Source organism: Amblyraja radiata, chromosome 7, assembly GCF_010909765.2.
Source record: "Amblyraja radiata isolate CabotCenter1 chromosome 7, sAmbRad1.1.pri, whole genome shotgun sequence".
Taxonomy (NCBI): Eukaryota; Metazoa; Chordata; class Chondrichthyes; order Rajiformes; family Rajidae; genus Amblyraja; species Amblyraja radiata.
In genome coordinates, this window is record NC_045962.1 from 7,664,095 (window position 1) to 7,688,514 (window position 24,420).

General features: G+C 44.0%; 1 protein-coding gene and 1 long non-coding RNA gene across 3 annotated transcripts; both read right to left on the reverse strand.

The window, feature by feature from the left end:
* Positions 1-3,171: 3,171 nt before the first annotated feature.
* Positions 3,172-11,236, reverse strand: LOC116974992. The gene is made up of 2 exons (XR_004412497.1): positions 11,203-11,236; positions 3,172-3,899 (listed from the first exon to the last, which is right to left on the reverse strand). It is a non-coding gene; the product is annotated as an uncharacterized LOC116974992 (long non-coding RNA).
* Positions 4,154-14,505, reverse strand: ackr3 (atypical chemokine receptor 3). Of its 2 annotated transcripts, XM_033023638.1 has the most exons (3): positions 14,386-14,496; positions 10,350-10,492; positions 4,154-5,622 (listed from the first exon to the last, which is right to left on the reverse strand). In XM_033023638.1, the coding sequence occupies exon 3, from the start codon at positions 5,594-5,596 to the stop codon at positions 4,502-4,504; it is 1,095 nt and encodes a 364-aa protein (XP_032879529.1). In that variant the 5' UTR covers positions 5,597-5,622; positions 10,350-10,492; positions 14,386-14,496; the 3' UTR covers positions 4,154-4,501. The 2 variants fall into 2 exon arrangements, with proteins under 2 accessions (XP_032879529.1, XP_032879528.1); XM_033023637.1 differs by lacking the exon at positions 10,350-10,492 and having other exon boundaries at positions 14,386-14,505.
* Between the last annotated feature and the right edge of the window lie 9,915 nt (positions 14,506-24,420).

The following is a 24,420-nucleotide window of genomic DNA, read 5'->3' on the forward strand; positions in this document are numbered from 1 at the left end:
GATACCCCATCTATGCCAGTGCCACTTGCCTGTGTTTTAACCATATCACTCTAAACCTTTTCTAGTCATGTACCTGTCCAAATGTCTCTTAAATGTTGTTATAGCACTTGCCTCAACTACCTCCTCTGGCAGCTCTCTCCATCTATCCACCACCCTCTGTGTGAAAAAGTTGCCCCTCGGGTTCATATTTACTCTAATCCCCTCATGATCTTATACACCTCTATAAGCTCACCACTCATGCTCCTGCGCTCCAAGGAATAGAGTCCTAGCCAACCCAACCTCTCCCTACAGCTCAGGCCCTCAGGTCCTGGCAACATCCTCGTAAATTTTCTCTGCACTCTTTCCAGCTGAACAACATCCTTCCTATTGGCAGACACAAAATGCTGGAGTGACTCAGCGGGACAGGCAGCTTCATGGAATCTCTCCAGAGATGCTGCCTGTCCCGCTGAGTTACTCCAGCATTTTGTGTCTACCTTTGTTTTAAACCAGCATCTGCAGTTCTTTCCTCCAACATCCTTCCTACAGCAGGGTGACCAAAACTGAATGCAATTCTCCAAATGCGACCTTACAATGTCTTGGACAATATAACACAGCAGCTTCTCTACCCTGACTGATGAAGGATAATGTATCAAAAGCTTTCTCGACCACCCTATCTACTGGGACGCATCTTTCAAGGAACTGTGTACCAGCGCCTCTAGATCGCACGCCCCACTGCTCCACAGCAATCCCCAAAGCTCTGCCATTCACTGTGGAGGTCCTGCTCTGGTTTGAGTTCCTAAATTTCTAACTTTGTAAGAGCCATTTATGTGCGACTATTTGTATACCCTGGGTATACAAACATTATATGTGACAATAAAGGATTCAATTCAATTCAATTCAATAAAATGCAAAACCTTGCACTTATTTGCATTAAACTCCATTAACTATTCCACAGCCCACTTGCTCAACTGAACAAGAACCCTGCTGTAATTTTTGATAACCATCTTTGCTATCTGCAATATCACCCACTTTAATGTCATCTCCAACTAACTAATCACGCCTTCTATAAGTTCATCTGAATCATGGACACAAACCACAAATAGCAATGGGCCCAGAACTGATAATTATGGCACGCCACTAGTCATTGGCCCCCAGTCTGAAAACCAACCCCCCACTTTCACGGAAGGAATGGAGGGATATAGATTATGATAACCACTGCCCAGTCCATCATCGGTTCTGACCTCGCTACCATCGAGGGGATCTAATGCAGTTGCTGCCTCAAAAAGGCTGCCAGCATCATCAAGGACCCTCACCATCCTGGCCACACACTCATCTCTCCGCTGCCATCGGGTAGAAGGTACAGGAGCCTGAAATCGGCAACATCCAGGTTCAGGAACAGCTTCTTCCCCACAGCCATCAGACTATTAAACACAACTTCAAACAAATTCTGAACTATAACAATCTATTGCACTTCATCTGTTCACTGATGTGTGTATAGATACCATATTCTATGGTATATGGACATGCTGATCTGTTCTGTATTTATGACTACAATATCTTGTTGTGCTGCAACAATGCAAGAATTTCATTGTTCTATCTGGGACACATGACAATAAACTCTCTTGACTTGACTTTAAATGCCTTGCAGAAGTCCAAATAGACATCGGCTTCAGCTGTGGCCGCTTCAACTGTTTGGATTCTTCGTCAAAAAACTCAATCAGATTCGTAAGACATGATCTTCAAATACAAAACCATGCTTACTATTACTGATCTGCCCTCGTCGATCCAAATGCATATATCTTTTTATCCCTCAGAATGGTCTCCAGTAACTTGCCTACCACAGATGTGGTCTGTCACTGGTCTATAGTTCCCAGCCAGCCTTTTCCTTGCTGCCCTTATTAAATAAAGGCACAACATTAGCCACCTTCCAGTCTTCAGGCACCTCACCTGTATCTACCTCGCCAAAAGTGGCAACACACAAAGGCATATGGTAAACCACATACAGTACCAGCACCAATCCTTGATGCTCACCATTAGTCACAGACCTCCAGTCTGGAAAACAACCTTCCACCATCACCCTCCACTTACTTCCATGAAGCAACAGTATTTCCCTATACTGTCAGTTGGCTCTCTCTGGACCCATGCGATCTAATCTTCCAGAGCAGCCTAGCATGCAGACCTTATCAAGTACCTTGCTGAAGTTCATATTGATGATATCTTTGCCCCCATCAACTTTTTTGGTTACTTAAATAGAGGAACAATATTAGCCACCCTCCAGTCTACCAGAACCTCACCAATAGGTTAATGAAGATTGTTTTATCTCAGCCAGGATGCCTGCAATTTCTTCTCTGGATTCCCACACTGTCTTCTGATATATCTGCAGTTGTACAGACTTGGATTGTTTTCTCTGGAAAGCCTGAGGTTGCAGGGTGACCTGATGGAGGTATATAACATTATTAGAAGTGTAGATAGAGTAGACAGGCAGAACCTTTTTCACAGAATGGAAAAATGAAACACTAGAGGGCATAAGATTGTTAAGGGTTTGGACACACTAGAGGCAGGAAACATGTTCCCGATGTTGGGGGAGTCCAGAACCAGAGGCCACAGTTTAAGAGTAAGGAGTAAGCCATTTGGAACGGAGACGAGGAAACACTTTTTCTCACAGAGAGTGGTGAGTCTGTGGAATTCTCTGCTGCAGAGGGCGGTGGAGGCAGGTTATCTTGGTGCTTTCAAGAGAGAGCTAGATAGGGCTCTTAAAAATAGCAGAGTCAGGGGATATGGGGAGAAGGCAGGAACGGGGTACTGATTGGGGATGATCAGCCAAATGATCAGCTCAAAGGGCCAAATGGCCTACTCCTGCACCTATTGTCTATTGTCTATTGGCATAGTTTTAAGGTAAGAGGGGTAAAGTTTAAAGGAGACGTGCGGGCCAAGTGATTTTACATAGAGGTGGTTGAGTGTATGGATCGTGCTGCCAGAGGTGGTGGTTGAGGCAGATATGTTAGTGACATGTAAGAGACATTGGATAAGCATGTGGATATGCAGGGAATGGAGGGATATGCATTATTTGCTGGCAGATAGGAGTTGGTCTTGGCATCATGTTCAACACAGACATTGTGGGCCGAACAGCCTATTCTATGTTGTTCTAGGTTCGATAAGTTACCCTGTCAAGATTGAAAATAATTTTGCACATTTCAATCAGATCGCCTTTTATTCTTCTAAACTCCTGCGTGTATAGGTCCAATGCAACAACATGTAAAAGATATTTGGAACTTTAATAACATTTGAAATACATTTAAAATGACATCTAGACAGGTACATGGATAGGAAAGCTTTAGAGGAATATGGGGCAAATGCAGGCTGGTGGGACTAGTGTTGCTGCGGGATCTTGGTCAGCATGGGCAAGTTGGGCCGAAGGGCTTATTTCCATGCTGTATGACTCGAAGACTCTGATATGCTTAATCTCCCCTCATGGAATAACCACATATCTTCTACCCATTCCGCCAGGAATCAATCTAGTGAATCTTCGTAGTACTCCTTCTGTGGTCGGATTATCTTTCCCTGAGCATGGAGACCAGACTGAAGACACAAGGGCCTTATATAATTGCCCTGAGGCGTCTTTATTTGTTTAATAATGGCCAACATTGCTTGCCTTTGGAATCGCAAGCTGTAAAACCTGCAACGATTGTGTACAAGGTACATCCAGGTCCCTCTGAACAACAATATCTTTGTCTCAGGCCATTTAAAAATAAAATCACATATTTATTTTATATCAAAACATTTTTCAAAAGTTCGAAGGAATTTTAGCAGAAGATGGTTGAGGTGTACATGAATATGAGCTATATTGTAGGATCAAATGTAGTTTAGATATTATTTGAAAAAAATAATCTGCATCCATTGCATATGCATCTCTGGGGGAGCTAGTTGCCCTAATCTTTGGGACTCTTTAGTGTATACATTATATTAGTGTAGTTCTGTATTTAGTATAACTCATAAATATACACTAACACTTTGTATACATTAGTAATACATGTAGGACACAAAATGCTGGAATAACTCAGCAGGTCAGGCAGGAACCAGGTCAGGAGAACATGGATGGGTGACGTTTCTTCCTTTTGTGCCTTAACCAGCATCTGCAATTCCTTGTTTCTGCATTTAAGGAAGAAGAGTCTTCAACCCGAAATATCATCTATCCATGTTCTCCAGAGATGCGGCCTAATCTGCTGAATTACTCCAGCACTTTGTGTCCTTTTGTGTATTAACCAGCAGCTGCAGTTCCTTGTTTCTACTACGCAATACATGTGGTTTATTTGTGAAATTGAAGGTTAATTGGCTGTATAAAATCTGCTAAGAGTATACTTGCATTCATAAACTCCCTCAATTAGAATCTTGTCCAGCGTTCCTGGAAATATCTAATCAGCATTTCAAATCTTTCTGCCCAATTGAATCATTCAGTAGAATTGTCATAATAGCGAAGTTGAGTCTTTGAAAGGAAATATCTGATCTAAAATGGAGTGTTACATTAAGGGCATTCTAGTATGCAACACTCTGTTTCAGTTGTGTCCTTAAGTTTCATGATGCCAGATTTGACAGAGTATTTGACAATAAAAGCTTTCATAAGATCATATCGATAGTTTTTGTTGATGAAGCTGTAGAGGACAGGGTTGACACAGCAATGCATCAAAGATAGACACTGAGTGATGTTTAGAGCAACGATTATGAACTTTTCTAGTTGACAACTGAAAGATAAAAGGTTTAGGAACCACAAAACATCAAGAAACAGAACAGAGTGATAAGGAAACCAGCAGATAAGGAAAACAATGACATAGGCAAATATTATCTTCCGGCAATTTTTCCTCTCCGGGTCGTTTGTGATTGGGATGGCTGTAGCTAGGAGGAAATAGAAAACTGCAATAATGAGGAAAGGGAAAATAAATCCTATCAGGATGCAGAACATTTCCATCCCCGCCATCCATTGTCTGAAGTTTTCCTCAGGGTAAGACAGATGACAGATAGGTTGATCCCCATGGTGGCTATTCACTTTCAAGAAAATTAGATCTGGAACGGACACCAGAAAGGCAAACATCCAAATCAACATACAGATTACTTTACGGGTCCACGCTTTCTTTCGGTCCATAGAATCTTGGAGCCTCGTGACTGAGACATATCTGTCCACGCTCATGCATGTCAAGAAGAAGATACCCCCAAACTGGTTGACAGTGAAGATGAGGTGAACAAATTTGCACATGAACTCTCCAAAGGGCCAAGTACCATGCTGAAGGAAAGATGTGACCCAGATAGGAAGGGTGATTACCACACACAAGTCTGCAATGGCCAGGTTCAGGATGTAGAAGTGTGTCTCATGTCTTGAACGATTCGTCTTCACATTCACATACACCACAACGATGTTGGCCACCAAACCAATGATAAAAATCAGGATGTAAAAGAACGATATCGTATGCAGGATGGCCTTCTTACTGATATCTTGTAGACAATTATAAATCTCCCAGGTCAAACAGTCAGAGTCATTTACGCAAGTGATCCAGGTTTGGTTTGCTAATGTAATATTCTGCTCATTCAAGTAATCGAAGACAGACATGAAGTCAGCAGCTGCCATGGCAATCAAATTTCAAGGATACAACACTGTAAAACAAAGAGAAATCAACAGATTTCATCCCTTCAAAATCAATAAATTAGCTGCTATTTCCTTTAACTGATTTAACGGCATTTCTCAAATACAACTAGGGTGGCACGGTGGCGCAACGGTAAAGTTGCTGCCTAATGGGCCTGTCCCACTTGCGAGACTTTTTCGGCGACTGCCGGCATCCGTCATAGGTCGGAGCAGGTCGTCGAAAATTTTCACCATGTTGAAAATCCAGCGGCGACCAGAAAGACGCTACGACTCTTTGGGCGACTGAGGAGACGACTCACGGCCATACAGGCGACACACCGGCGACGTGTCGCGGGGTGAAGCCTGTATGGTCGTGAGTAGTCACTCAAAGAGTCGTACCTTGTTCTGGTCGCCGCGGGATTTTCAACAAGTTGAAAGTTTTCGGCGACCTGCAACGACCTATGACGGGAGCCGGCAGTCGCCGAAAAAGTCGCGTAAGTGTGACAGGCCCATTGCAGCACCTGAAATCTGGATTAAATCCTGACTATGGGTCCTGTCTGTGCAGAGTTTGTATGTTCTACCCGTGACCATGTGGGCTTTACCCGTGTGCTCCAATTTTCTCCCACATTCCAAAGACGTACAGGTTTTCAGGTTAATTAGCTTTGATAAAAATTGTAAATTGGTACTAACATATAACATAGTGCCAGTGTGTGGGGATCGCTGGTCAGTGCGGGCTGGGCGGGCTGAAGGGATTGTTTCATAACCTGAAAGTGTTGGAAAGTGTCTGTTCGTGAATCTGATGGTGTGGGACTTGTAAGACCATCACATCACATCAGCGCACCACAAAGCACTGACTAAAAAGAAGACAACACCAGCTGTACCTTTGCCTTCAGAACACATCGATAGATTGAGAAACCCATAGATACGATAAGTGGAGAAACCCTCAGGCTGTAGAGCAGGGTCAGTGTGTGTCAGAGGTGAGCCATGCTTCGATGAAACAAAGAACACAGCAGTCTCTGATCACCCTTTGAAACAGTTCAAAAGTGATTGAACCAGCTAGGTATGCTGGGGAGAGGAGCCGGGGATTCCTGTCGTTTCATCCGCATCTGAAGTCTCCTCTTGACCACGATGCTAGTTTGCATTCACAGCGGTACATGTAGCAACGGTGAATTCTTCTGATAATTATATTTTAAACTTAAATAAGATATACAATGTTATCACAGTTCTTATGCCGATTTTTAGGTTTATTATTGAGGTGCAGTGAAAAGCTTTGTTTTGCATGCTATCTAATGTAACATTGATTTGGTGAACATAGAACATAGGAAATTACAGCACAGGAACAGGATATTTTGCCCACCATATCTGTGCCGATCATCATGCCAATCTAAACTAAGACTATTTGCCTGCATTCCTCTAATCTCTGCTTGTGCTTCTAATTGTCCAATTGGGTCTTAAATATTGCTATCATATCTGCTATAACTGCTTCCCTTAGCAGAGAGCTTCAGGCACCGACCATTCTCTGTGTAGAAAACCTGGTTTGTCAAATTCCCTTTAAAACTTTCCCTCTCTCTTCTTGAAGCTTCATAACAAGAGGATTTCTTTTTCTGAGTAAAGAGGTTCTTCTGCAGTTGTATGGGGCTCTGGTGAGACCACATCTCGAGTATTGTGTACAGTTTTGGTCTCCTAATTTGAGGAAGGACATCCTTGTGATTGAGGCAGTGCAGCGTAGGTTCATGAGATTGATCCCTGGGTTGGCGGGACTGTCATATGAGGAAAGATTGAAAAGACTAGGCTTGTATTCACTGGAGTTTAGAAGGATCTTATAGAAACATATAAAATTATAAAAGGACTGGACAAGCTAGATGCAGGAAAAATGTTCCCAATGTTGTGCGAGTCCAGAACCAGGGGCCACAGTTTTAGAATAAAGGGGAGGTCATTTAAGACTGAGGTAAGAAAAAACATTTTCACCGAGAGAGTTGTGAATTTATGGAATTCCCGGCCACAGAGGGCAGTGGAGGCCAAATCACTGGATGGATTTAAGAGAGAGTTAGATAGAGCTCTAGGGGCTAGTGGAGTCAAGGGAAATGGGGAGAAGGCAGGCACGGGTTATTGATAGGGGACGATCAGCCATGATTACAATGAATGGCGGTGTGGGCTCGAAGGTCCGAATGGCCTCCTCCTGCACCTATTTTATATGTTTCTAAGCTGTGCCTTCTAGCTTGTGATATTTCCATCCTGGAAAAAAAGATTCTGACAGTGTATCTATGGCCCTCATAATCAGAGTCATACAGCGTGAAAACTGGCCCAATTTGCCAAAGCCAACCAACATGTCACATCTACACCAGTCCCACCTGCCAGCACTTGGCCCATGTCCCTCAAAACAGTTCCGATCCATGTACCTGTCTAAATGTTGCTTACTCGTTGTGATGTTACCTGCTTCAACTACCTCCTCCAGCAACTCGTTCCATACACCCACCATCCTCTGTGTACAAAAAAGATAGGTTCCCATTAAATCTTTCCCTCCTCACCTTTGTCCTCTGGTTCTTTGTACACCTATTCTGGGCAAGAAACTATTCCTCTCATGATTTTGTACACCTCTATAAGATCATCCTGCTGTGCTCCAAGGAATAGAGACCTAGCCTGCTCAGCCTTTCTTTGCAGCTCAGGCCCTCAAGTCCTGGCAGCATCCTTGTAAATCTTCTCTGCACACTTTCCAGCTTGACAACATCTTTCCAATAACATGGTGCCCAAAACAGACCACAACACTCTAAATGTGACCTTACCAACGTCTTATATAACTGCAACATGACCTCCCAACTTCTATATTCAATACTCTGACTGATGATGGGCAATGTGCTGAAAGCATTTTTTGACCACCCAATCTACCTGTGATGCCACTTTCAAGGAACTATGTACCTGCGCTCCTAGATCCCTCTGCTCTACAACACTCCCTAGAGCCCTACCATTCACTGTGTAGGTCCTGTCCATGTTAGACTTCCCAAAATGCAGCACCTCACATTTCTGTATTAAATCCCATCAACCATTTATTCAGTCTACCTGCCCAACCGATCAAGATTCTGCTGCAATTTTTGACAAACATTTTCACTATCTATAACACCACTAATTTTTTGTATTGTCTGCAAACTTGCTAATCACACCATGTACATGTCATCCAAATCATTGATGTAGATGACAAACAACAATGGACCCAACACCGAACCGTGAGGCACACCACGAGTCTCAGGCCTCCAGTCCGAAAAGCAACCTTCCACCATCAGGAAACCTGTTTCCTACCATGAATTCCATGAATTTTCTATCCAATTCAGCTATCTCTCATTGAATCCCATGCGATCTAACGTGCCAAACATGATGCCAAGTTCATTAATCTTATGTGCCTGCATCAGATCAATATCGCTCCATTCCGTGCATGTCTACCTATCTATCTAACCTAAAAGCCTATATATCTGTTTATACTTGTCTAATACCCATCTAAAAACATGTTAAACGCCACTATCGTATCTGCCTCCACCACCACACCTGGCAGCATGCTCCAGGAACTCAACAGCTCTGTGTAAAAACTTGCCCTGCACTAATCCACTTATTAAAAACTGAAATGTTAATATCTTATAAATGATAAGAAATTGGAAAATGTTGATGTTCAAAGGGACCTGGGTGATCCTGTATTGTGGCCACTGAAAGCTGCCATGTAATTTTTTAGGCAGATGGATTATTGAAAATGATTTCAGTACGTCCTATTACAATCAGATAAGGTATTGGTGATTTCACAACAGATATACGGTGAAGATATATTTGCTGTAGAGGGAGTGTGGAACTCATTGCCACAGAGGGCTGTGGAGGCCAAGTCAGTGGAAATTTTTAAGGCAGAGATAGACAAATTCTTGATTAGAACAGGTGTCAAGTGTTACGGGGAGAAGGCAGGAAAATGTGATTATGAGGCAGAGATCAGCAATGATCGAATGGCGGACTCCATGGGCCAAATGGCCTAATTCTATTCCTATAACTTGTGACTCGTGAAAAGGTTCATAAGTCCGGTTACTGGAATGATCAGTTTTTACATTATTCAACATTGAATGGGCTTGATGTTTATTTTCTGGCAGTTCAGAAAAAATCACAGGTGACATTGAAGTGTACACTACTCGTAGGGGACGCAATATTGAAAATATAGGGAGAAATGGGAGCGGCAAGGTGGCGCAGTGGTAGAGTTGCTGCCTTATAGCGCTTTCAGTGCCAGAGACCCGGATTTGATCCCGAATATGGGTGCTGTTTGTACGGAGTTTGCACGTTCTCCCCGTGACATGCGTGGGTTTTCTCTGAGATCTTTGGTTTTCTCCCACACTCCAAAGACGTACAGGTTTGTAGGTCAAATGGCTTTGGATAAGTGTAAATTGCCCTAAGTGTGTGTGGGATAGTGTTAATGGTCGGTGCGGACTTGGTGGGCTAAAGAGCCTGTTTCCGCACTGTATCTAAATGAAACTCAACTAAAATGTCCCCTGGTTGCAGTTTGGAACCAGGGATCTATGTATCAACTTCACAGGTGCATCAAATAGCTTTCTATGCACTCTTTAGGCAAAAATAAATTATAAATAGGTCCAAACTCCTGGCAACAGTGAAATCCCAAGAAAGATTAAAATAATAGACACAAATTGGAACAAGACTGGAAATGCATTAACAACACTGCAGTCTTGGCGGCATGCCATTATACATGCAACTGAGTGATGTAAATATATATGCAACTTACCTCTTTAATAGTTTTCTGGGGAAGAAATAAATCTATCGGTCACACACATAGTGAGCGATGTTGATAAACAGCGATGTCAGAGAAATTTGATCTTAGAAATCTCACCGCATAGTGTTGACGGCTGATCTTTCAAGGTGAAAAATCTATTGGAAGTTATAGCCAATGAAATGTACCCATGGAGATTTCTGCAAAAGCTTTTTACAGTGTATTATTGCAAAAGTTTCAATATAAAATTTGTGCTACATGAACGGATGTGCAATATGATAGATTTGTTTTATTCCTGTGGGGTGTATTGGAAATGCAGGTGCAAGGCAGAATGTAGTGTTTTTTAGATTATAAAAGTGGTCGGCACAGTGACGCAGCGGTAGTTGCTGCCTTACAGCACTTATAGCGCTAGAGACCTGGCTACAATCCTGGCTACGGGTGCTGTCTGTACGGTGTTTGTACGTTCTTCCCGTGACCACGTGGGTTTTCTCCGAGATCTTCGGTTTCCTCCCACACTCCAAAGACATGCAGGTTTGTAGGATTATTAGTATGGTGTGGATGTAAATTGTCCCTGGTGTGTGCAGGAGAGCGTTAGTCTGTGGGGACTTGGTGCGGACTCGGTGGGCTGAAGTTTCCGCACTGTATCTCTAAAATAAATTAAACTAAACTAGATGAATATCTGCCAGTCTGTGAAGTAGGTTTGGGTTTTGATTGCCCACCTTGTCCTAGCATATGATGGTTTGCATTGGGTTTGTTAAACATAAAATAGCCCAAACTTTCTTTCCCGTGGCTGTGTCATAAACAATGTGCTTAATATCTGGAATCTGCGACTGAAAGTGTAGAAGGGAAGTAAACAGTAAAAAGGTACACAAAAATGCTGGAGAAACTCAGCGGGTGCAGCAGCATCCATGGAGCGAAGGAAATAGGCAACGTTTCGGCCCGAAACGTTGCCTATTTCCTTCGTTCCATAGATGCTGCTGCACCTGCTGAGTTTCTCCAGCATTTTTGTGTACCTTCGATTTTCCAGCATCTGCAGTTCCTTCTTAAACACATAGACAGTAAAAAGGTTGGGGGATGGGAAGGCCAAGAATTAGCGAGTGATAGCTGGATACAGCTGAGGAGGGGTTGAGTTGCAGATAACTGTCAGAAGTGTGAAGATAGGGTGGAACAGCAACCGAGGCTCGGAGGTGATAAGTGGAAAACAACCCTCTTGGTCTCAACCCAAAACGTCACCCATTCCTTCTCTCCAGAAATGCTGCCTGTCCCGCTGAGTTACTCCAGCACTTTATGTCTATCTTCGGTTTGAACCAGCATCTGCAGTTCCGTCCTACACAAATGGATGCAGATTCTAAAATCTGATAGGATCGGAGAGTGAAGAATAGGATAGAATGGTGGTGGCAGATGGGAACAACAGTGTGGTGATAGGGAGCTGGGGGTTATGGCACCTGCACTCTCACCGGTGGATTCATCGGGATTTCCTGGTTGCCAGCCATTTCAATTCCCCATCCAATTCCCACACTGACATTCTGCCTGGGTCGTCTACAACACAACAATATAAATATCGAATTCTTCACTTTCAGATAACCCGTGATCCTTTTTACCCTTTCTCTGTCTTACTGTCTACCCCGGTCCTCTCTCTCACCCTATTCTTCCTGCATAACCCGACCCCCGGTCCCTGGCAACCTTTCCTTTTTATCCCTCCTCCACACACTCCTCCCACAGGAACCTCTTGCCCCCTACTACTCACTCCTCCCCTCCCTGTGTTGTTCCCCTCTATCACCTTCCGTCCCTCAATTGCACTCTTCACTTTAGTTTCCTAACAGATTTCAGAGACTGCAGTTTTTGGTTCTCCGTCACTACCTCCGCCATTTACTCCCTGACGTGACTGTTACATGCCTCTCATCTCCTCCTCACCTGTATCCACCTACTGCTTGCTAGTTGTTGCCTCGTTTCTCCTGCATCTCTCGCACTGATTACTTCCCCTGTATTTTCTCAGTCTGGAGGGTTATGGACCAAGTGCAGGCAGGTGGGACTAGGGTAGCTGGGACATGTTGGCCGGTGTGGGCGTGTTGGGCCAAAGGGCCTGTTTCCACACTGTATCACTCTATGACTCTATCTATGGATGTAGGGTCATGACTTGAAACATCAACTGTCCACTTCCCTTCCCAGTTCCTCCAGTTGCTCCCCTTTCGCTTGATTGGAAATAGCAAGGTGTTATTCCAGTGCAAAAAACAAACTGCTGTGGGAATTCAGAGGGTCAGGCGACAGCATCTGTGGAGGCGACAGCATCTGTGGAGGCAACAGGGCGGTTGATGTTTTGGGTCAGAACCCTTCTTCCAATTGTTTGTAGAAGCGGGGAGAAAGCTAGAAGAGAGGTAGGGGCAGGACAAAGCTTGACAAGTGATAGGGAGATACATGTGTGGGCCGGGAGGGGGGGGGGGGGGTTGATTGGCAAATGGGTGGACAAAGGCCAACCAGGATCTAAGGCTCGTGGATATATGGAACAAGCTGCCAGACACTTTCACGGGTACATGTATAGATAAGGTTCAGAGGGAAATGCGTCGAACACGGGCAAGTGGGACCAGCTGAGATGGGGCATCTTGGCCAGCATGGACAAAATGGGCTGAAGGGCCTGTTTCCGTTCTGCATGACTCTATGACAGAGAGTACATTGCAACTCACGAACATGGAATTGTTGAGGCAATAAATGATGCAGCTAAATAAAGGGGCAGCTAGATAAACAAATGACAGAGAAAGAGATAGAGGCATATGCTGACAGGGAAAGAAGAAAATGTCAGAGAATCCTGTTCTGCATTCTGTTTCTGTGCTAAACATTTTGTGCCATTCCTTGCAGTGTGAAAACTGAAGTGATGCGTCCAGTGGCTCAACTGGTAAATTCAGTGCCCAGAATGGTACTGTCCCTTTGAGACTATAAAGTTTCAAAACTTCTTTTGGTTGGTTTAAATGGCTGGAATGCTGCACGTCCAAAGCAACCACTGAATTAGGCAGGGAGTGGGGGGAAGCAAATCTGCCAGGATCTTGATCCTGACCAAAGTCCAAAATGCCTTGCTTGAAAATATCTCCGTGCTAATATTGTGCTTTGGCACAGGCAGCAGTGTAATTGCAATTTTCCTGGCTTCACCCATGTTTTAAAAAAAACCTGCCAGCAAGCTTTTGACACGAAGTACAGGTATGTGAGTGAGAAACTAGAAGACCAGATATCGACTGCGGATTTACAGTCCTGTGTGTAACCTTGAGAACAGGGAGAAGTAAAGACTCTGCAACAGCTGGTTTTAAGTATTTGAGTGAGAAACCCTGACCCAAAATGACCTAGGGTTTGAATGTTTAAGAGACATATGGCTTTTGATTAGGCCTTTTTGCAACACATTTCATTACACAAATTCAAATTTGGAAAATACATTAACACAAATTCAAATTTGGAAAATTACAAAACCATGTAATAGATAAATCTTTCCACCAGTGTTCAGTTTTGACCTCATTTATTCACTGTTTATATATAACATTAAGGTGTGGAGGGTTACAATTTACTGACAGCCCTGGTAGTAGAGAAACTAATACATGTTGGTAAGTAGCAAGCACTTTTTAAAATGCCATGAAAACTTCCCCAGTTGAATAACATACTAACACAACTTTTAAGATTTACATCAGAAAAGGGTCATTTGAATAAGATAGCAAAACTTACAGAATCGGACTCAAAATGAGTCACAGATGAGTGGGAAAGAAAATAAGCCTTGTCTTTACCACTCACTAACTAACCTGCAGTTTATTCGTAGTAGTTTCTGACCGGCTGGAATTAAATATGCTTCAAACAGGCAGTGTGCTGCAGAAAATCAGGAATTCATTCTTCTCATAAAGCAGCCACAGTTAGTAAACACAGTGATTTAAATTCAGTCTGCTTATTTATGTACTAAAAAAACAGTAGGGTGGTTCCACCTATCTGAGTGGAATGTTAAGGCTGTCAGTGAGACTAAGTAACGGTGAAAATCTTAACTTCAGTTACACATTAAACAAATAAAAGCTGTGAACGTTACCTGCAATCTTCTTCTCTTGTTCATGTGGAGCTGTGCGCTGAAAGGTCCTGTAGCTGTGGCATATATTTCTTCTGGCGTTACAAAAAACTTCTCCAAGTGGGAGCTCGGTGATTAGTCAGGCTGACAAACAAAGTAGGCAGTCCTTCCTCAAGACGTAATTTTCTGGATCATGTTATTTGGGAAGTAGGGAGGAGATATCTATTTTGCAGGGTAGCTCAGGTTTATGGTACTGTGCACACAGAAAATAAATCCCGAAATTGGGATAACCCACTTTTTATGGCAAAATTGCAATTAAAGACAAACCCATGCACCATATTCCATTCTTATTTATTTGCAAAATACAGCAATAAGTGTTTGAAAAAAAAAGCTGTATAACAACAGTCAAATAGCAGGATATATATACAGTAGATCAGTTGCAGACATATGCAGAGAAATGACAAAAGGAGTTTAATCAGGACGAATGTGAGAAAGTGCACTTTGAGAGGTCAAATGAGTGAGGAAAGAATATAGTAATGGTAGCATTAATTAACAGAGGAATTCCGGGGTGCAAGCCCATAGCTCCCTAAAATACACAATATAAGTAGATAGACTGGTAAAGAGTCAAGAGTGTTTTATTGTCATGTGTCCCAGATAGAACAATTAAATTCTTACTTGCAGCAGCACAACAGAATATGTAAACATACTACACTGTAAATAATGTAATAAACAAATTTAAAAAAAGTTGTGTGTATATATACACATACTCACAAATACACATACAATGCCCTCCATAATGTTTGGGACAAAGACCCATCATTTATTTATTTGCCTCAGTACTCCACAATTTGAGATTTGCAATAGAAAAAATCACATGTGGTTAAAGTGCACATTGTCAGATTTTAATAAAGGCCATTTTTATACATTTTGGTTTCACCATGTAGAAATTACAGCTGTGTTTATACAGAGTCCCCCCCATTTCTGGACACCATAATGTTTGGGACACAGCAATGTCATGTAAATGAAAGCAGTAATGTTTAGTATTTTGCTGCATTTCCTTTGCATGCAATGACTGTTTGAAGTCTGAGATTCATGGACATCACCAGTTGCTGGGTGTCTTCTCTGGTGATGCTCTGCCAGGCCTGTATTGCAGCCATCTTTAGCTTATGCTTATTTTGGGAGCTAGTCCCCTTCCGTTTTCTCTTCAGCATATAAAAGTCATGCTCAATTGGGTTCAGATCGGGTGATTTACTTGGTCACTCAAGAATTTACCATTTTTTAACTTTGTAAAACTCCTTTGTTACTTTAGCAGTATGTTTGGGATCATTGTCTTGCTGTAGAATGAACCGCTGGCCACAGAGTTTTGAGGCATTTATTTGAAATTGAGCAGGTAGGATGTGTCTATGCACTTCAGAATTTATTATGCTACTACCATCAGCAGTTGTATCATCAATGAAGATAAGTGAGCCAGTTCCTTCAGCAGCCATGCATGCCCAGGCCATAACACCCCCACCATTGTGTTTCACAGATGAGGTGGTATGCTTTGGATCTTGGGCAGTTCCTTCTCTCTTCCATACTTTGTTCTTGCCATCACTCTGATATAAATTAATCTTCATCTCATCTGTCCACAAGACCTTTTTCCAGCACTGTCGTTTCTCTTTTAAGTACTTCTTGGCAAACTGTAACCTGGGCATCCTATTTTTGTGGCTAACCAGTGGTTTGCATCTTGCAGTGTAGCCTCTGTATTTCTGTTCATGAAGTCTTCTGCAGACAGTGGTCATTGACTAATGCACACCTGAAGTGTGTTTCTGATCTGTCGGACAGGTGTTTGGGGATTTTTCTTTATTATAGAGAGAATTCTCCTGTCATCAGCTGTGGAGGTCTTCCTTGGCCTGCCAGTCCCTTTGCGATTAGTAAGCTCACAAGTGCTCTCTTTCTTCTCAATGATGTTCCAAACAGTTGATTTTGGTAAGCCTAAGGTTTGGCTCATGTCTCTAACAATTTTATTCTTGTTTCTCATCCTCATAATGGCTTCTTTGACTTTCATTGGCACAACTTTGGTCCTCATTTTGATAAACAGCAATAAAAGTTCCCAAAGGTGATGGAAAGACTGGAGAAAAGACTAGGTGCTGAGAGCTCTCTTGTACCTGCATTAAGGAGGCATTTAAACACACCTGAACAATTACAAACGCCTATGAAGCCATGTGTCCCAAACATTATGGTGCCCCGAGATGGGGGGACTATGTATAAACACAGCTGTAATTTCTACATGATGAACCCAAAATGTATAAAAATACCCTTTAATAAAATGTGACAATGTGCACTTTAACCGCATGTGATTTTTTTTATATTACAAATCTCAAATTGTGGAGTACGGAGGCAAATAAATAAATGATGAGTCTTTGTCCCAAACATTATGGAGGGCATTGTATATCGATCATATATATATACGCACACACACACATACACACAAAAAAACAAACAATAAAGTCCAATAATAACAGTAGTTATTGTATTGTAGTTCAGAGCTTATTTGAGGTTGTCGTGTTTAATAGCCGAATGGCTGTAGGGAAGCAGCTGTTCCTGAACCTGGACTTGCAGTTTTCCGGCTCCTGTACCATCTTGCCGATGGAAGGGGTGAAATGAGAGTGTGATCATGGTGGTGTGGCTCTCTGATGATGCTGGCTGCCTTTTTGAGGCAGTGATTCCAGTAAATCACTTTGATGGTGGGGAGGTCAGAGCCGATGATGGACTGGGCAGTGTTCACCACTTTTTGCAGTCTTCTTCACTCCTGGGCGTTCAAGTTGCTGAACCAGGCTGTGATGCAACCAGTCAATGTGCTCTCTATTGTACACCTGCAGAAGTTCAAGAGAGGCCTCTGACATACCAAATCTCCGTAAACTTCTCAGGAAGTAGAGGCTTTGATGTGTTTTCTTTATAATTGCATCAGTGTGCTGGGTCCAGGAAAGATCTTCGGAAATAAGTACGACCAGGTATCTCTCCACCATCGACATCATCGATATAAACAGGACTGTGGGTCCTCATCCTTCCTCTTCCAAAGTCCACAATCAGTTCCTAGGTTTTACTGATGTTGAGAGCCAGGTTGATGTGCTGGCACCATTTGGTCAATCGAACGATCTCACTTCTATACTCTGACTCATCACCATCTGTAATTCGTCCAACAACGGTGGTGTCGTCGGCGAACTTGATGATGGAGCTTGCACTGTGTCTGTCTACACAGTGATGAGTATAGAGTAGAGCAGGGAGCTGAGCACGCAGCCTTGAGGTGCTCCCGTACTGATGGTTATTGAAGAAGTGTTTCTGCCAATTCGAGCAGACTGTGGTCTGTGGATGAGGAAGTCGAGGATCCAGTTGCAGAGGGATGCACAGAGACCCAGTTCCGTGAGTTTGATAACCAGCTTGGAGGGGATAATAGTATTGAATGCCGAGCTGTGGTCTATAAACAACAGCCTGAAGTATGTGTTTTTATTGTCCAAGTGATCCAGAGCAGAGTGGAGAGCCAGTGAGATCTCATCCTCTGTTGACCTGTTGTGGCGGTAGGCAAACTGTAGTGGGTCGAGGTTCTTGTTGGTGAGGTGCACAGGTGCTTCCTTTTGGTCGGAGTATGAGAATAAAAATATAATTTAGCGGCTGTATAAAACTTTGGTTGGGCTACATTTTGAATGTTGTGTACTATTTTAGTTGCAGCATCGCAGGAAGGAAATGGAGGGTTTGGGGAGGATATTCACTAGAATGTTGTCTGGCACAGAGTATGAGCATTAGAAAGAGGTTGGGCAACTTGGATTGTTTCCTCTGGAAACCAGAGGCTGAGAGGAGGCCTGATAGAAATATATAAAATTATGAAAGTCACAAATAGTGTCGATAGTCAGTATTTTTTCCAGCATGGAAATATCAAATACCAGAGAGCATAGCTTAATGCCCCTGTCCCACTTAGGAAACCTGAACGGAAACCTCTGGAGACTTTACGCCCCACCCAAGGTTTCCGTGCGGTCCCCGGAGATTGCAGGTGGTTGCCGGAGGTTGCAGGCAGTGGAAGCAGGTAGGGAGACTGACAAAAACCTCCGGGAACTGCACGGAAACCTTGGGTGGGGCGCAAAGTCTCCAAAGGTTTCCGTTCAGGTTTCCTAAGTGGCACAGGGGCATTAAGGCGAGAAGTTTAATGAAGATGTGCAGTGCTAGTTTTATTCACACTGAGAATGATAGGTCTGCTGCTAGGGGTGATGGCAGAAGCAGAAAAAATAGTGATGTTTAAGTGGCATTTAGACAAGCTTATGAACAACATGGAGAGATATAGACCATGTTCAGGTAGACTAGATTGGTTTGGATTGGTATCATGGTCAGTAAAAATATTGTGGGCTGAAGGGATTGTTCCTGGCCTGTGCTCTTCGATGTAAGTGTTAATTAAATATCTGTACATTGGTTTTTATATCTATATTACTAAAACTCTGTTCTTGACCGGTTTTGGCTTTCTGTGCTGTGGTTTCCGAGAGTACGCCGCCACCTACGGCCGTCATTTTTGGCCACCTCGCTCAGAGCCCCCCTCCGCCGCATGTGTGCCGAGGATTTTTCCCATCGATGAAAATTGACAGAGATATTAATGTTTTTACAACATTCCCCATTCTCTCTGCTGCCCCTGCTGGTGGGAGGGGGAGGGACTATAAAACCAGGAAGTGGTATGCCTCAATCAGTCTCTGCAAGTGATGTGCCTCAATCAGTCTCTGCAAGTGGTGTGCCTCAATCAGAGCTTTGAATGACACTGACAAATGTCTACAGCACTGTGAGTACCCTTAATTTGGTTTGAAAATGAAAATATGGTTAGAGGTAAAAAAGCACTGCCTGCAAATAGTTGTTTGGGTTTGGGTTGAAGTAAAAAGGCACTCTCTCTCCCCCCCCTCCCTCTCCTCTCCCCCCCCCCCCCACCCCCCCTCCTCCCTCTCCTCTCCCCCCTCCCTCTCCTCTCCCCCCCCTCCCTCTCCTCTCCCCCCTCTCCTCCTCTCCTCTCCCCCCCTCTCCTCTCCCCCCCCTCTCCTCTTCCCCCCCCTCTCCTCTTCCCCCCCCCTTCTCCTCTCCCCCCCTCCCTCTCCTCTCACCCCACTCTCCTCTCCCCCCTCCCTCTCTCCCCCTCTCCTCCCCCCCTCTCCTCTCCCCCCCTCCCTCTCCTCTCCCCCCTCCCTCTCCTCCCCCCCTCCCTTTCCTCTCCCCCCTCCCTTTCCTCTCCCCCTCTCCTCCTCTCCTCTCCCCCCCTCTCCTCATCTCCTCTCCCCCCCCTCTCCTCTCCCCCCCTCTCCTCCCCCCCCTCTCCTCTCCCCCCTTCTCCTCTCCCCCTCTCCTCTGCCTCCCCCCTCTACTCTCCTCCTCTCCTCCCCTCCTCCCCCCCCCTCCTCCCCCTCTCCTCCCCCCTCTCCTCCTCCTCCCCCCCCTCCTCCTCCCCCCCCTCCTCCCCCCCTCTCCTCTCCCCCTCTGGTCAGTTGAACAGACCTCTTTATCCGTCCACAAGCTTAAAAAATGATCAAATAAAGGTGTTTTTGTTTGATATGTTGGGCTGTGAGTGATTACCTTGCTCTCTAATAGTTGTGCTGGGTAGTGTTACAAATCAAATGAATCTGAACTGGCAAGTATTCTTAATATAGGTTCCAATGGATAATCGGAATGGTCTACCCTGGATAATATCACCCACAGGCTACATTCTGGATAATGTCACTAAGCAGATGTACTGTATTCGTACTGCCTAATGTGCCCTAAGCAAAAGGTTACTTACTCCAAAACTGAAATAAAAACTGATAATACTAGAAACATCTTTCAAGTCTGGCTGCATCAGTGGGGAGAGAAACAGAATTAATGTTGCAGATTAATGAGGTTTAATCATGATCCTGATGAACTCGATGAACTCCTTCGATAGAACGGTTCTAATGAAATATGATCAATGTGAAACATTAACTCTTTCACAGTCTCTTCTTCAACTGTTTATTCCCAGTATTCTTAGTTGTTGTTTTTTTTTTCTGGCTAATATTATTTTTAATCTATATATTGAATTAGATCAGGGAGAACATAACTACAATGCTTAGGGGGGGGGGGGGGGGGGGGGGAGGGGGGGGGGGGGGGGGGGCGTATCCAAGAAAACTTCCTTCATCAATATATTTTAAGGTGAAGGGGAAAAGATTTAGTAGGAATCTGAGAGGTAACGTTTTAACAGTGGGTGTATGGAACGAACTGCCAGAGGAGGTAGTTGAGACAGGAACTACCCCAATATTTAAGAAGCAGTTAGACAGGTACATGGATAGGACATGTTTGGAGAGATATGGACCAAATGCTGGCAGGTGGGTCTAGTGTAGCTGGGACATGTTGGCTGGTATGGGCAAGTTGGGCCGAAGGACCTGCTTCCACACTGTATCGCTCTATGACTCTATATAGGTCTTACGAGAGAGGGAGAAACCATGAGTCACCCCATAGGGAATGAAGTTCGGACAAGTAACGTAAGTGTCAGTTAGGAAGTACTTTGATATCAGTGACCATAATTCTATTAGCTTTAAATGAGTGGAGGATAGGACTGGTCCCCAAGTTAAGAAATAAACTTCAGGCTAAGACAATTATTGAGCAAATTCCGGGGCAAAGGTGACCTGTACATGAGGGATGGAGGAGGATCAATATCCGAGCAAGCAGGATTCCCAGTCCTACATTGGTGAGTTTCAACTAGATTGGCAAGTGGGCAGGAATGGTTACTGGAGTTTAATGCAAATAAGTGCAAAATAAGGTCATAAGGAATAGTAGAATTAAGTAATTCAGCCCATCAAGTCCACTCTGCCATCCAATCATGGCTGATCTATCTCTCCCTCCAAACCCCATTCTCCTGCCTTCTTCCCATAACCTGTGACACCTGTACTAATCAAGAATCTATCTATCTCTTTGCCTTAAAAATATCCACTGAATTGGCCTCTACAGCCCTCTGTGGCAAAGAATTCCACAGATTCACCACCCTCTGTCTAAAGACATTTCTCATCTCCTTCCTAAAAGAACGTCCTTAATTCTGAGGCTATGATCTCCAGTTCTAGACTCTCCCGTGAATGGAAACATCCTCTTCACATCCACTCTATCCAAGCCTTTCATTATTCTGTATGTTTCAATTAGGTTTCCCCCTCATCCTTCTAAACTCCAGCTGAGGTGTTCCATACCAGGACATTTGAGATGTCATCATTCTTTAGGGAATGGGGGGGGGGTTCCCCTCTCCCATCATAGATGAGGCCCTCATATGTGTATCCTCGGTAGGAATGGGGGGGGGGGGGGTTCCCCTCTTCCATCATAGATGAGGCCCTCATATGTGTATCCTCGGTACCCCGCAGCTCCGCTCTTGCTCCCCTTTCCTCCAGTCGAAACAGGGACAGAGTCCCCCTCGTCCTCACCTTTCACCCCATCAGCCGTCGCATTCAGCACATAATCCTCCAACATTTTTGCCACTTCCAACAGGATCCTACCAATAGCCACCTTCCCATCTCCACCCCTTTTCACTTTCTGCACAGACCGTTCCCTCCGCAACTCCCTGGTTAACTCATCTCTTCCCACCAAACCAACCCATCCCCAGGTACCTTCCCCTGCAACCGCAGGAGATACAACACCTGTCCCTATACCTCCTCCCTCAACTGTCCAGGAACCACGATAGTCCTTTCAGATGAGGAAGAGGCTCACTTGCACATTACCAACCTCATCTACTCTATCCGCTGTTCCATGTTTGGACTCCTATACATCGGCGAGACCGAGCGCAGATTGAGTGATTGTTTCACTGAACACTGCTCAGTCCGCCATGGCCTCACGAGCTCCTGGTTGCCAAACACTTTAACTCCCCCTCCCATTCCCATACTGACTTTTCTGTCCTGGGCCTCCTCCACTGTCACAGAGAGGTCAAATGCAAATTGGAGGAACAGAACCTCATATTCTGCTTGGGCAGCTTACAACCCAGCTGTATGAATATTGATTTCTCAAACTTCGTAACCCTTTCATCCCCTCTCTCCATCTCTCACCTGCCTTAGTTGTAATAGTTTTTAATATTTTAACTATGTCTTGAATGTTTGTTTTAATGTCTCTTGGTATGTTTTATGTGGGGATTGCGGTGGGGGGGGGGAATCGGGGAAACTTTTTCCAGTCACTTACATGGATGAAGATGCGATTTTTCTCTGTGTCGCATCTCCGTCTCCCCTTGCGGCCTACAACGTGGATGGTGCGGCCTTTCCTGGAGACTGGCCTGGAGCTTCCAGCCATGGGTGCGGCGCGGACTTGCCATCGTGGAGCCTGGGATCTTTTGCACAGGATCGCCAGTGTTGGAGCTCCGACTGTGGGGCCTGTGGACTTTAACATAGTGAAGCAGCGGTCTCCGGTGAGAAGCTACCGACTCGGGAGCTCTGTCCCGACGCCGGAGTTTTGATCATCCCACGAGAGGGCTTGAACAGCGGATTATCGGCAATGGCCCCGACCACGGGTGAACAAAGGAAGAAGTTGACTGAACTTTATTGCCTTCCATCACAGTCAGGAATGTTGATTTTTATGTTAAACTTTATTTTATTTGTTGTGGGTATTTTTGCTTTTTACTTAGTATGGCTGTATGGTAACTCAAATTTCACTGTACCTTAATTGGTACATGTGCCAATTAAATTGAATCGTAAATCTTGAATAGTTACACTGTTGTCCTGCTGACTTTCACTGTATCACCCGTTGTCACCTTCTCCACAATCCACAATGGGCCTGTGTGGGCTCCACCTTTCCTTGATCATCATTGCTGGCTTTGGTTTGTCCTTTGGCATATTTTTCATTTATTTGTTCTATGTACCTTTTTATATCTTACATTTCCCTCTCCCCAGACTCTCAGTCAGAAGAAGGGTCTTTACCTGAAATGTCACCTATTCCTTTACTCCTGAGATGGTGCCTGACCCACTGAGTTACTCCAGCTTTTGTGTCTATCTTTGGTGTAAACCAATAATTGCAGTTCCTTCCTACATAAATTAACAATGATATTACCAGGACTTGAGGGCCTGAACTACAGCGAGAAGTTATGCAGACTACTTTATGTCTTGGAGAGCAGGGGGGTGAAGGATAATCTTATAGAGGTGTATAAAGATCATGAGGGGAATAGATAGGATAGATGTATAGAGGATCCTTAACCCAGGGTAGGGAAATCAAGAATTATAGAACATTAAGGTGAGAGAGGAAGCCGAGAGGCAATTTTTACAGAGGGTGGAGAGTATACGGAACGAGCTACTAGAGAAGGTAGTTGAGGTGAGGACTATAACACCATTTAAGAGACATTTGGACAGGTACATGCATAGGAAACATTACAAGGGTTATGGGCCAAACACAGGCAGGGGGGACTAGTGTAGATGGGGCATCTTGGTCGGCATGGTCAAGTTAAGCCAAAGGGGCTGTTTCCATGTTGTATAACTTTATGACTATGATGATCACAGCATCACTGTCTATCGCCTATTCCTTTGAACTCGGAGTCAAACATATTGGTGAGCCTGGTGAAACATTAACTATATTGTTTGCAAACTGCTGCTCGATCGGCCGAATGCTTCCAGCATTATCTGTTTTTATTTCAGATTTCTCGTGCTTTCAGTCACTGTAGTTTCCTCTACAGCAGATTTATTTCCCTGAAGGATATTAATGAACCAAGGAGTTGCTACATTTGACTTAAGACAGGATTAACCTTGTAGCCGTTGTGCACCAGAGGGAGGAAATGAATCGAGACGCAAGAGAATTGAGAAACTTGAAACATGAATGAAAAACTGGAGGAACTCAGTAGGTCACGCAACATCCGTGGAGGAAACGGAACAGACGACGTTTTGGGTCGAGACCCTTCTTCGGACTGTTGGAGTAGGGGCAGAAAAAGTTGGAAAAGGGAGGTAGAGTTAGGGATGGATTAAATCTTGGCAAGTGGTAGGTAGATACTGGTATTTCTTATTTGAATTATTTTGTTGCATTATTTTTTACTTGTACCTGTATTATTTTTCTATGTGCCAATGCTTTTGCACCTTAATGTGGAAATCAAACATATCT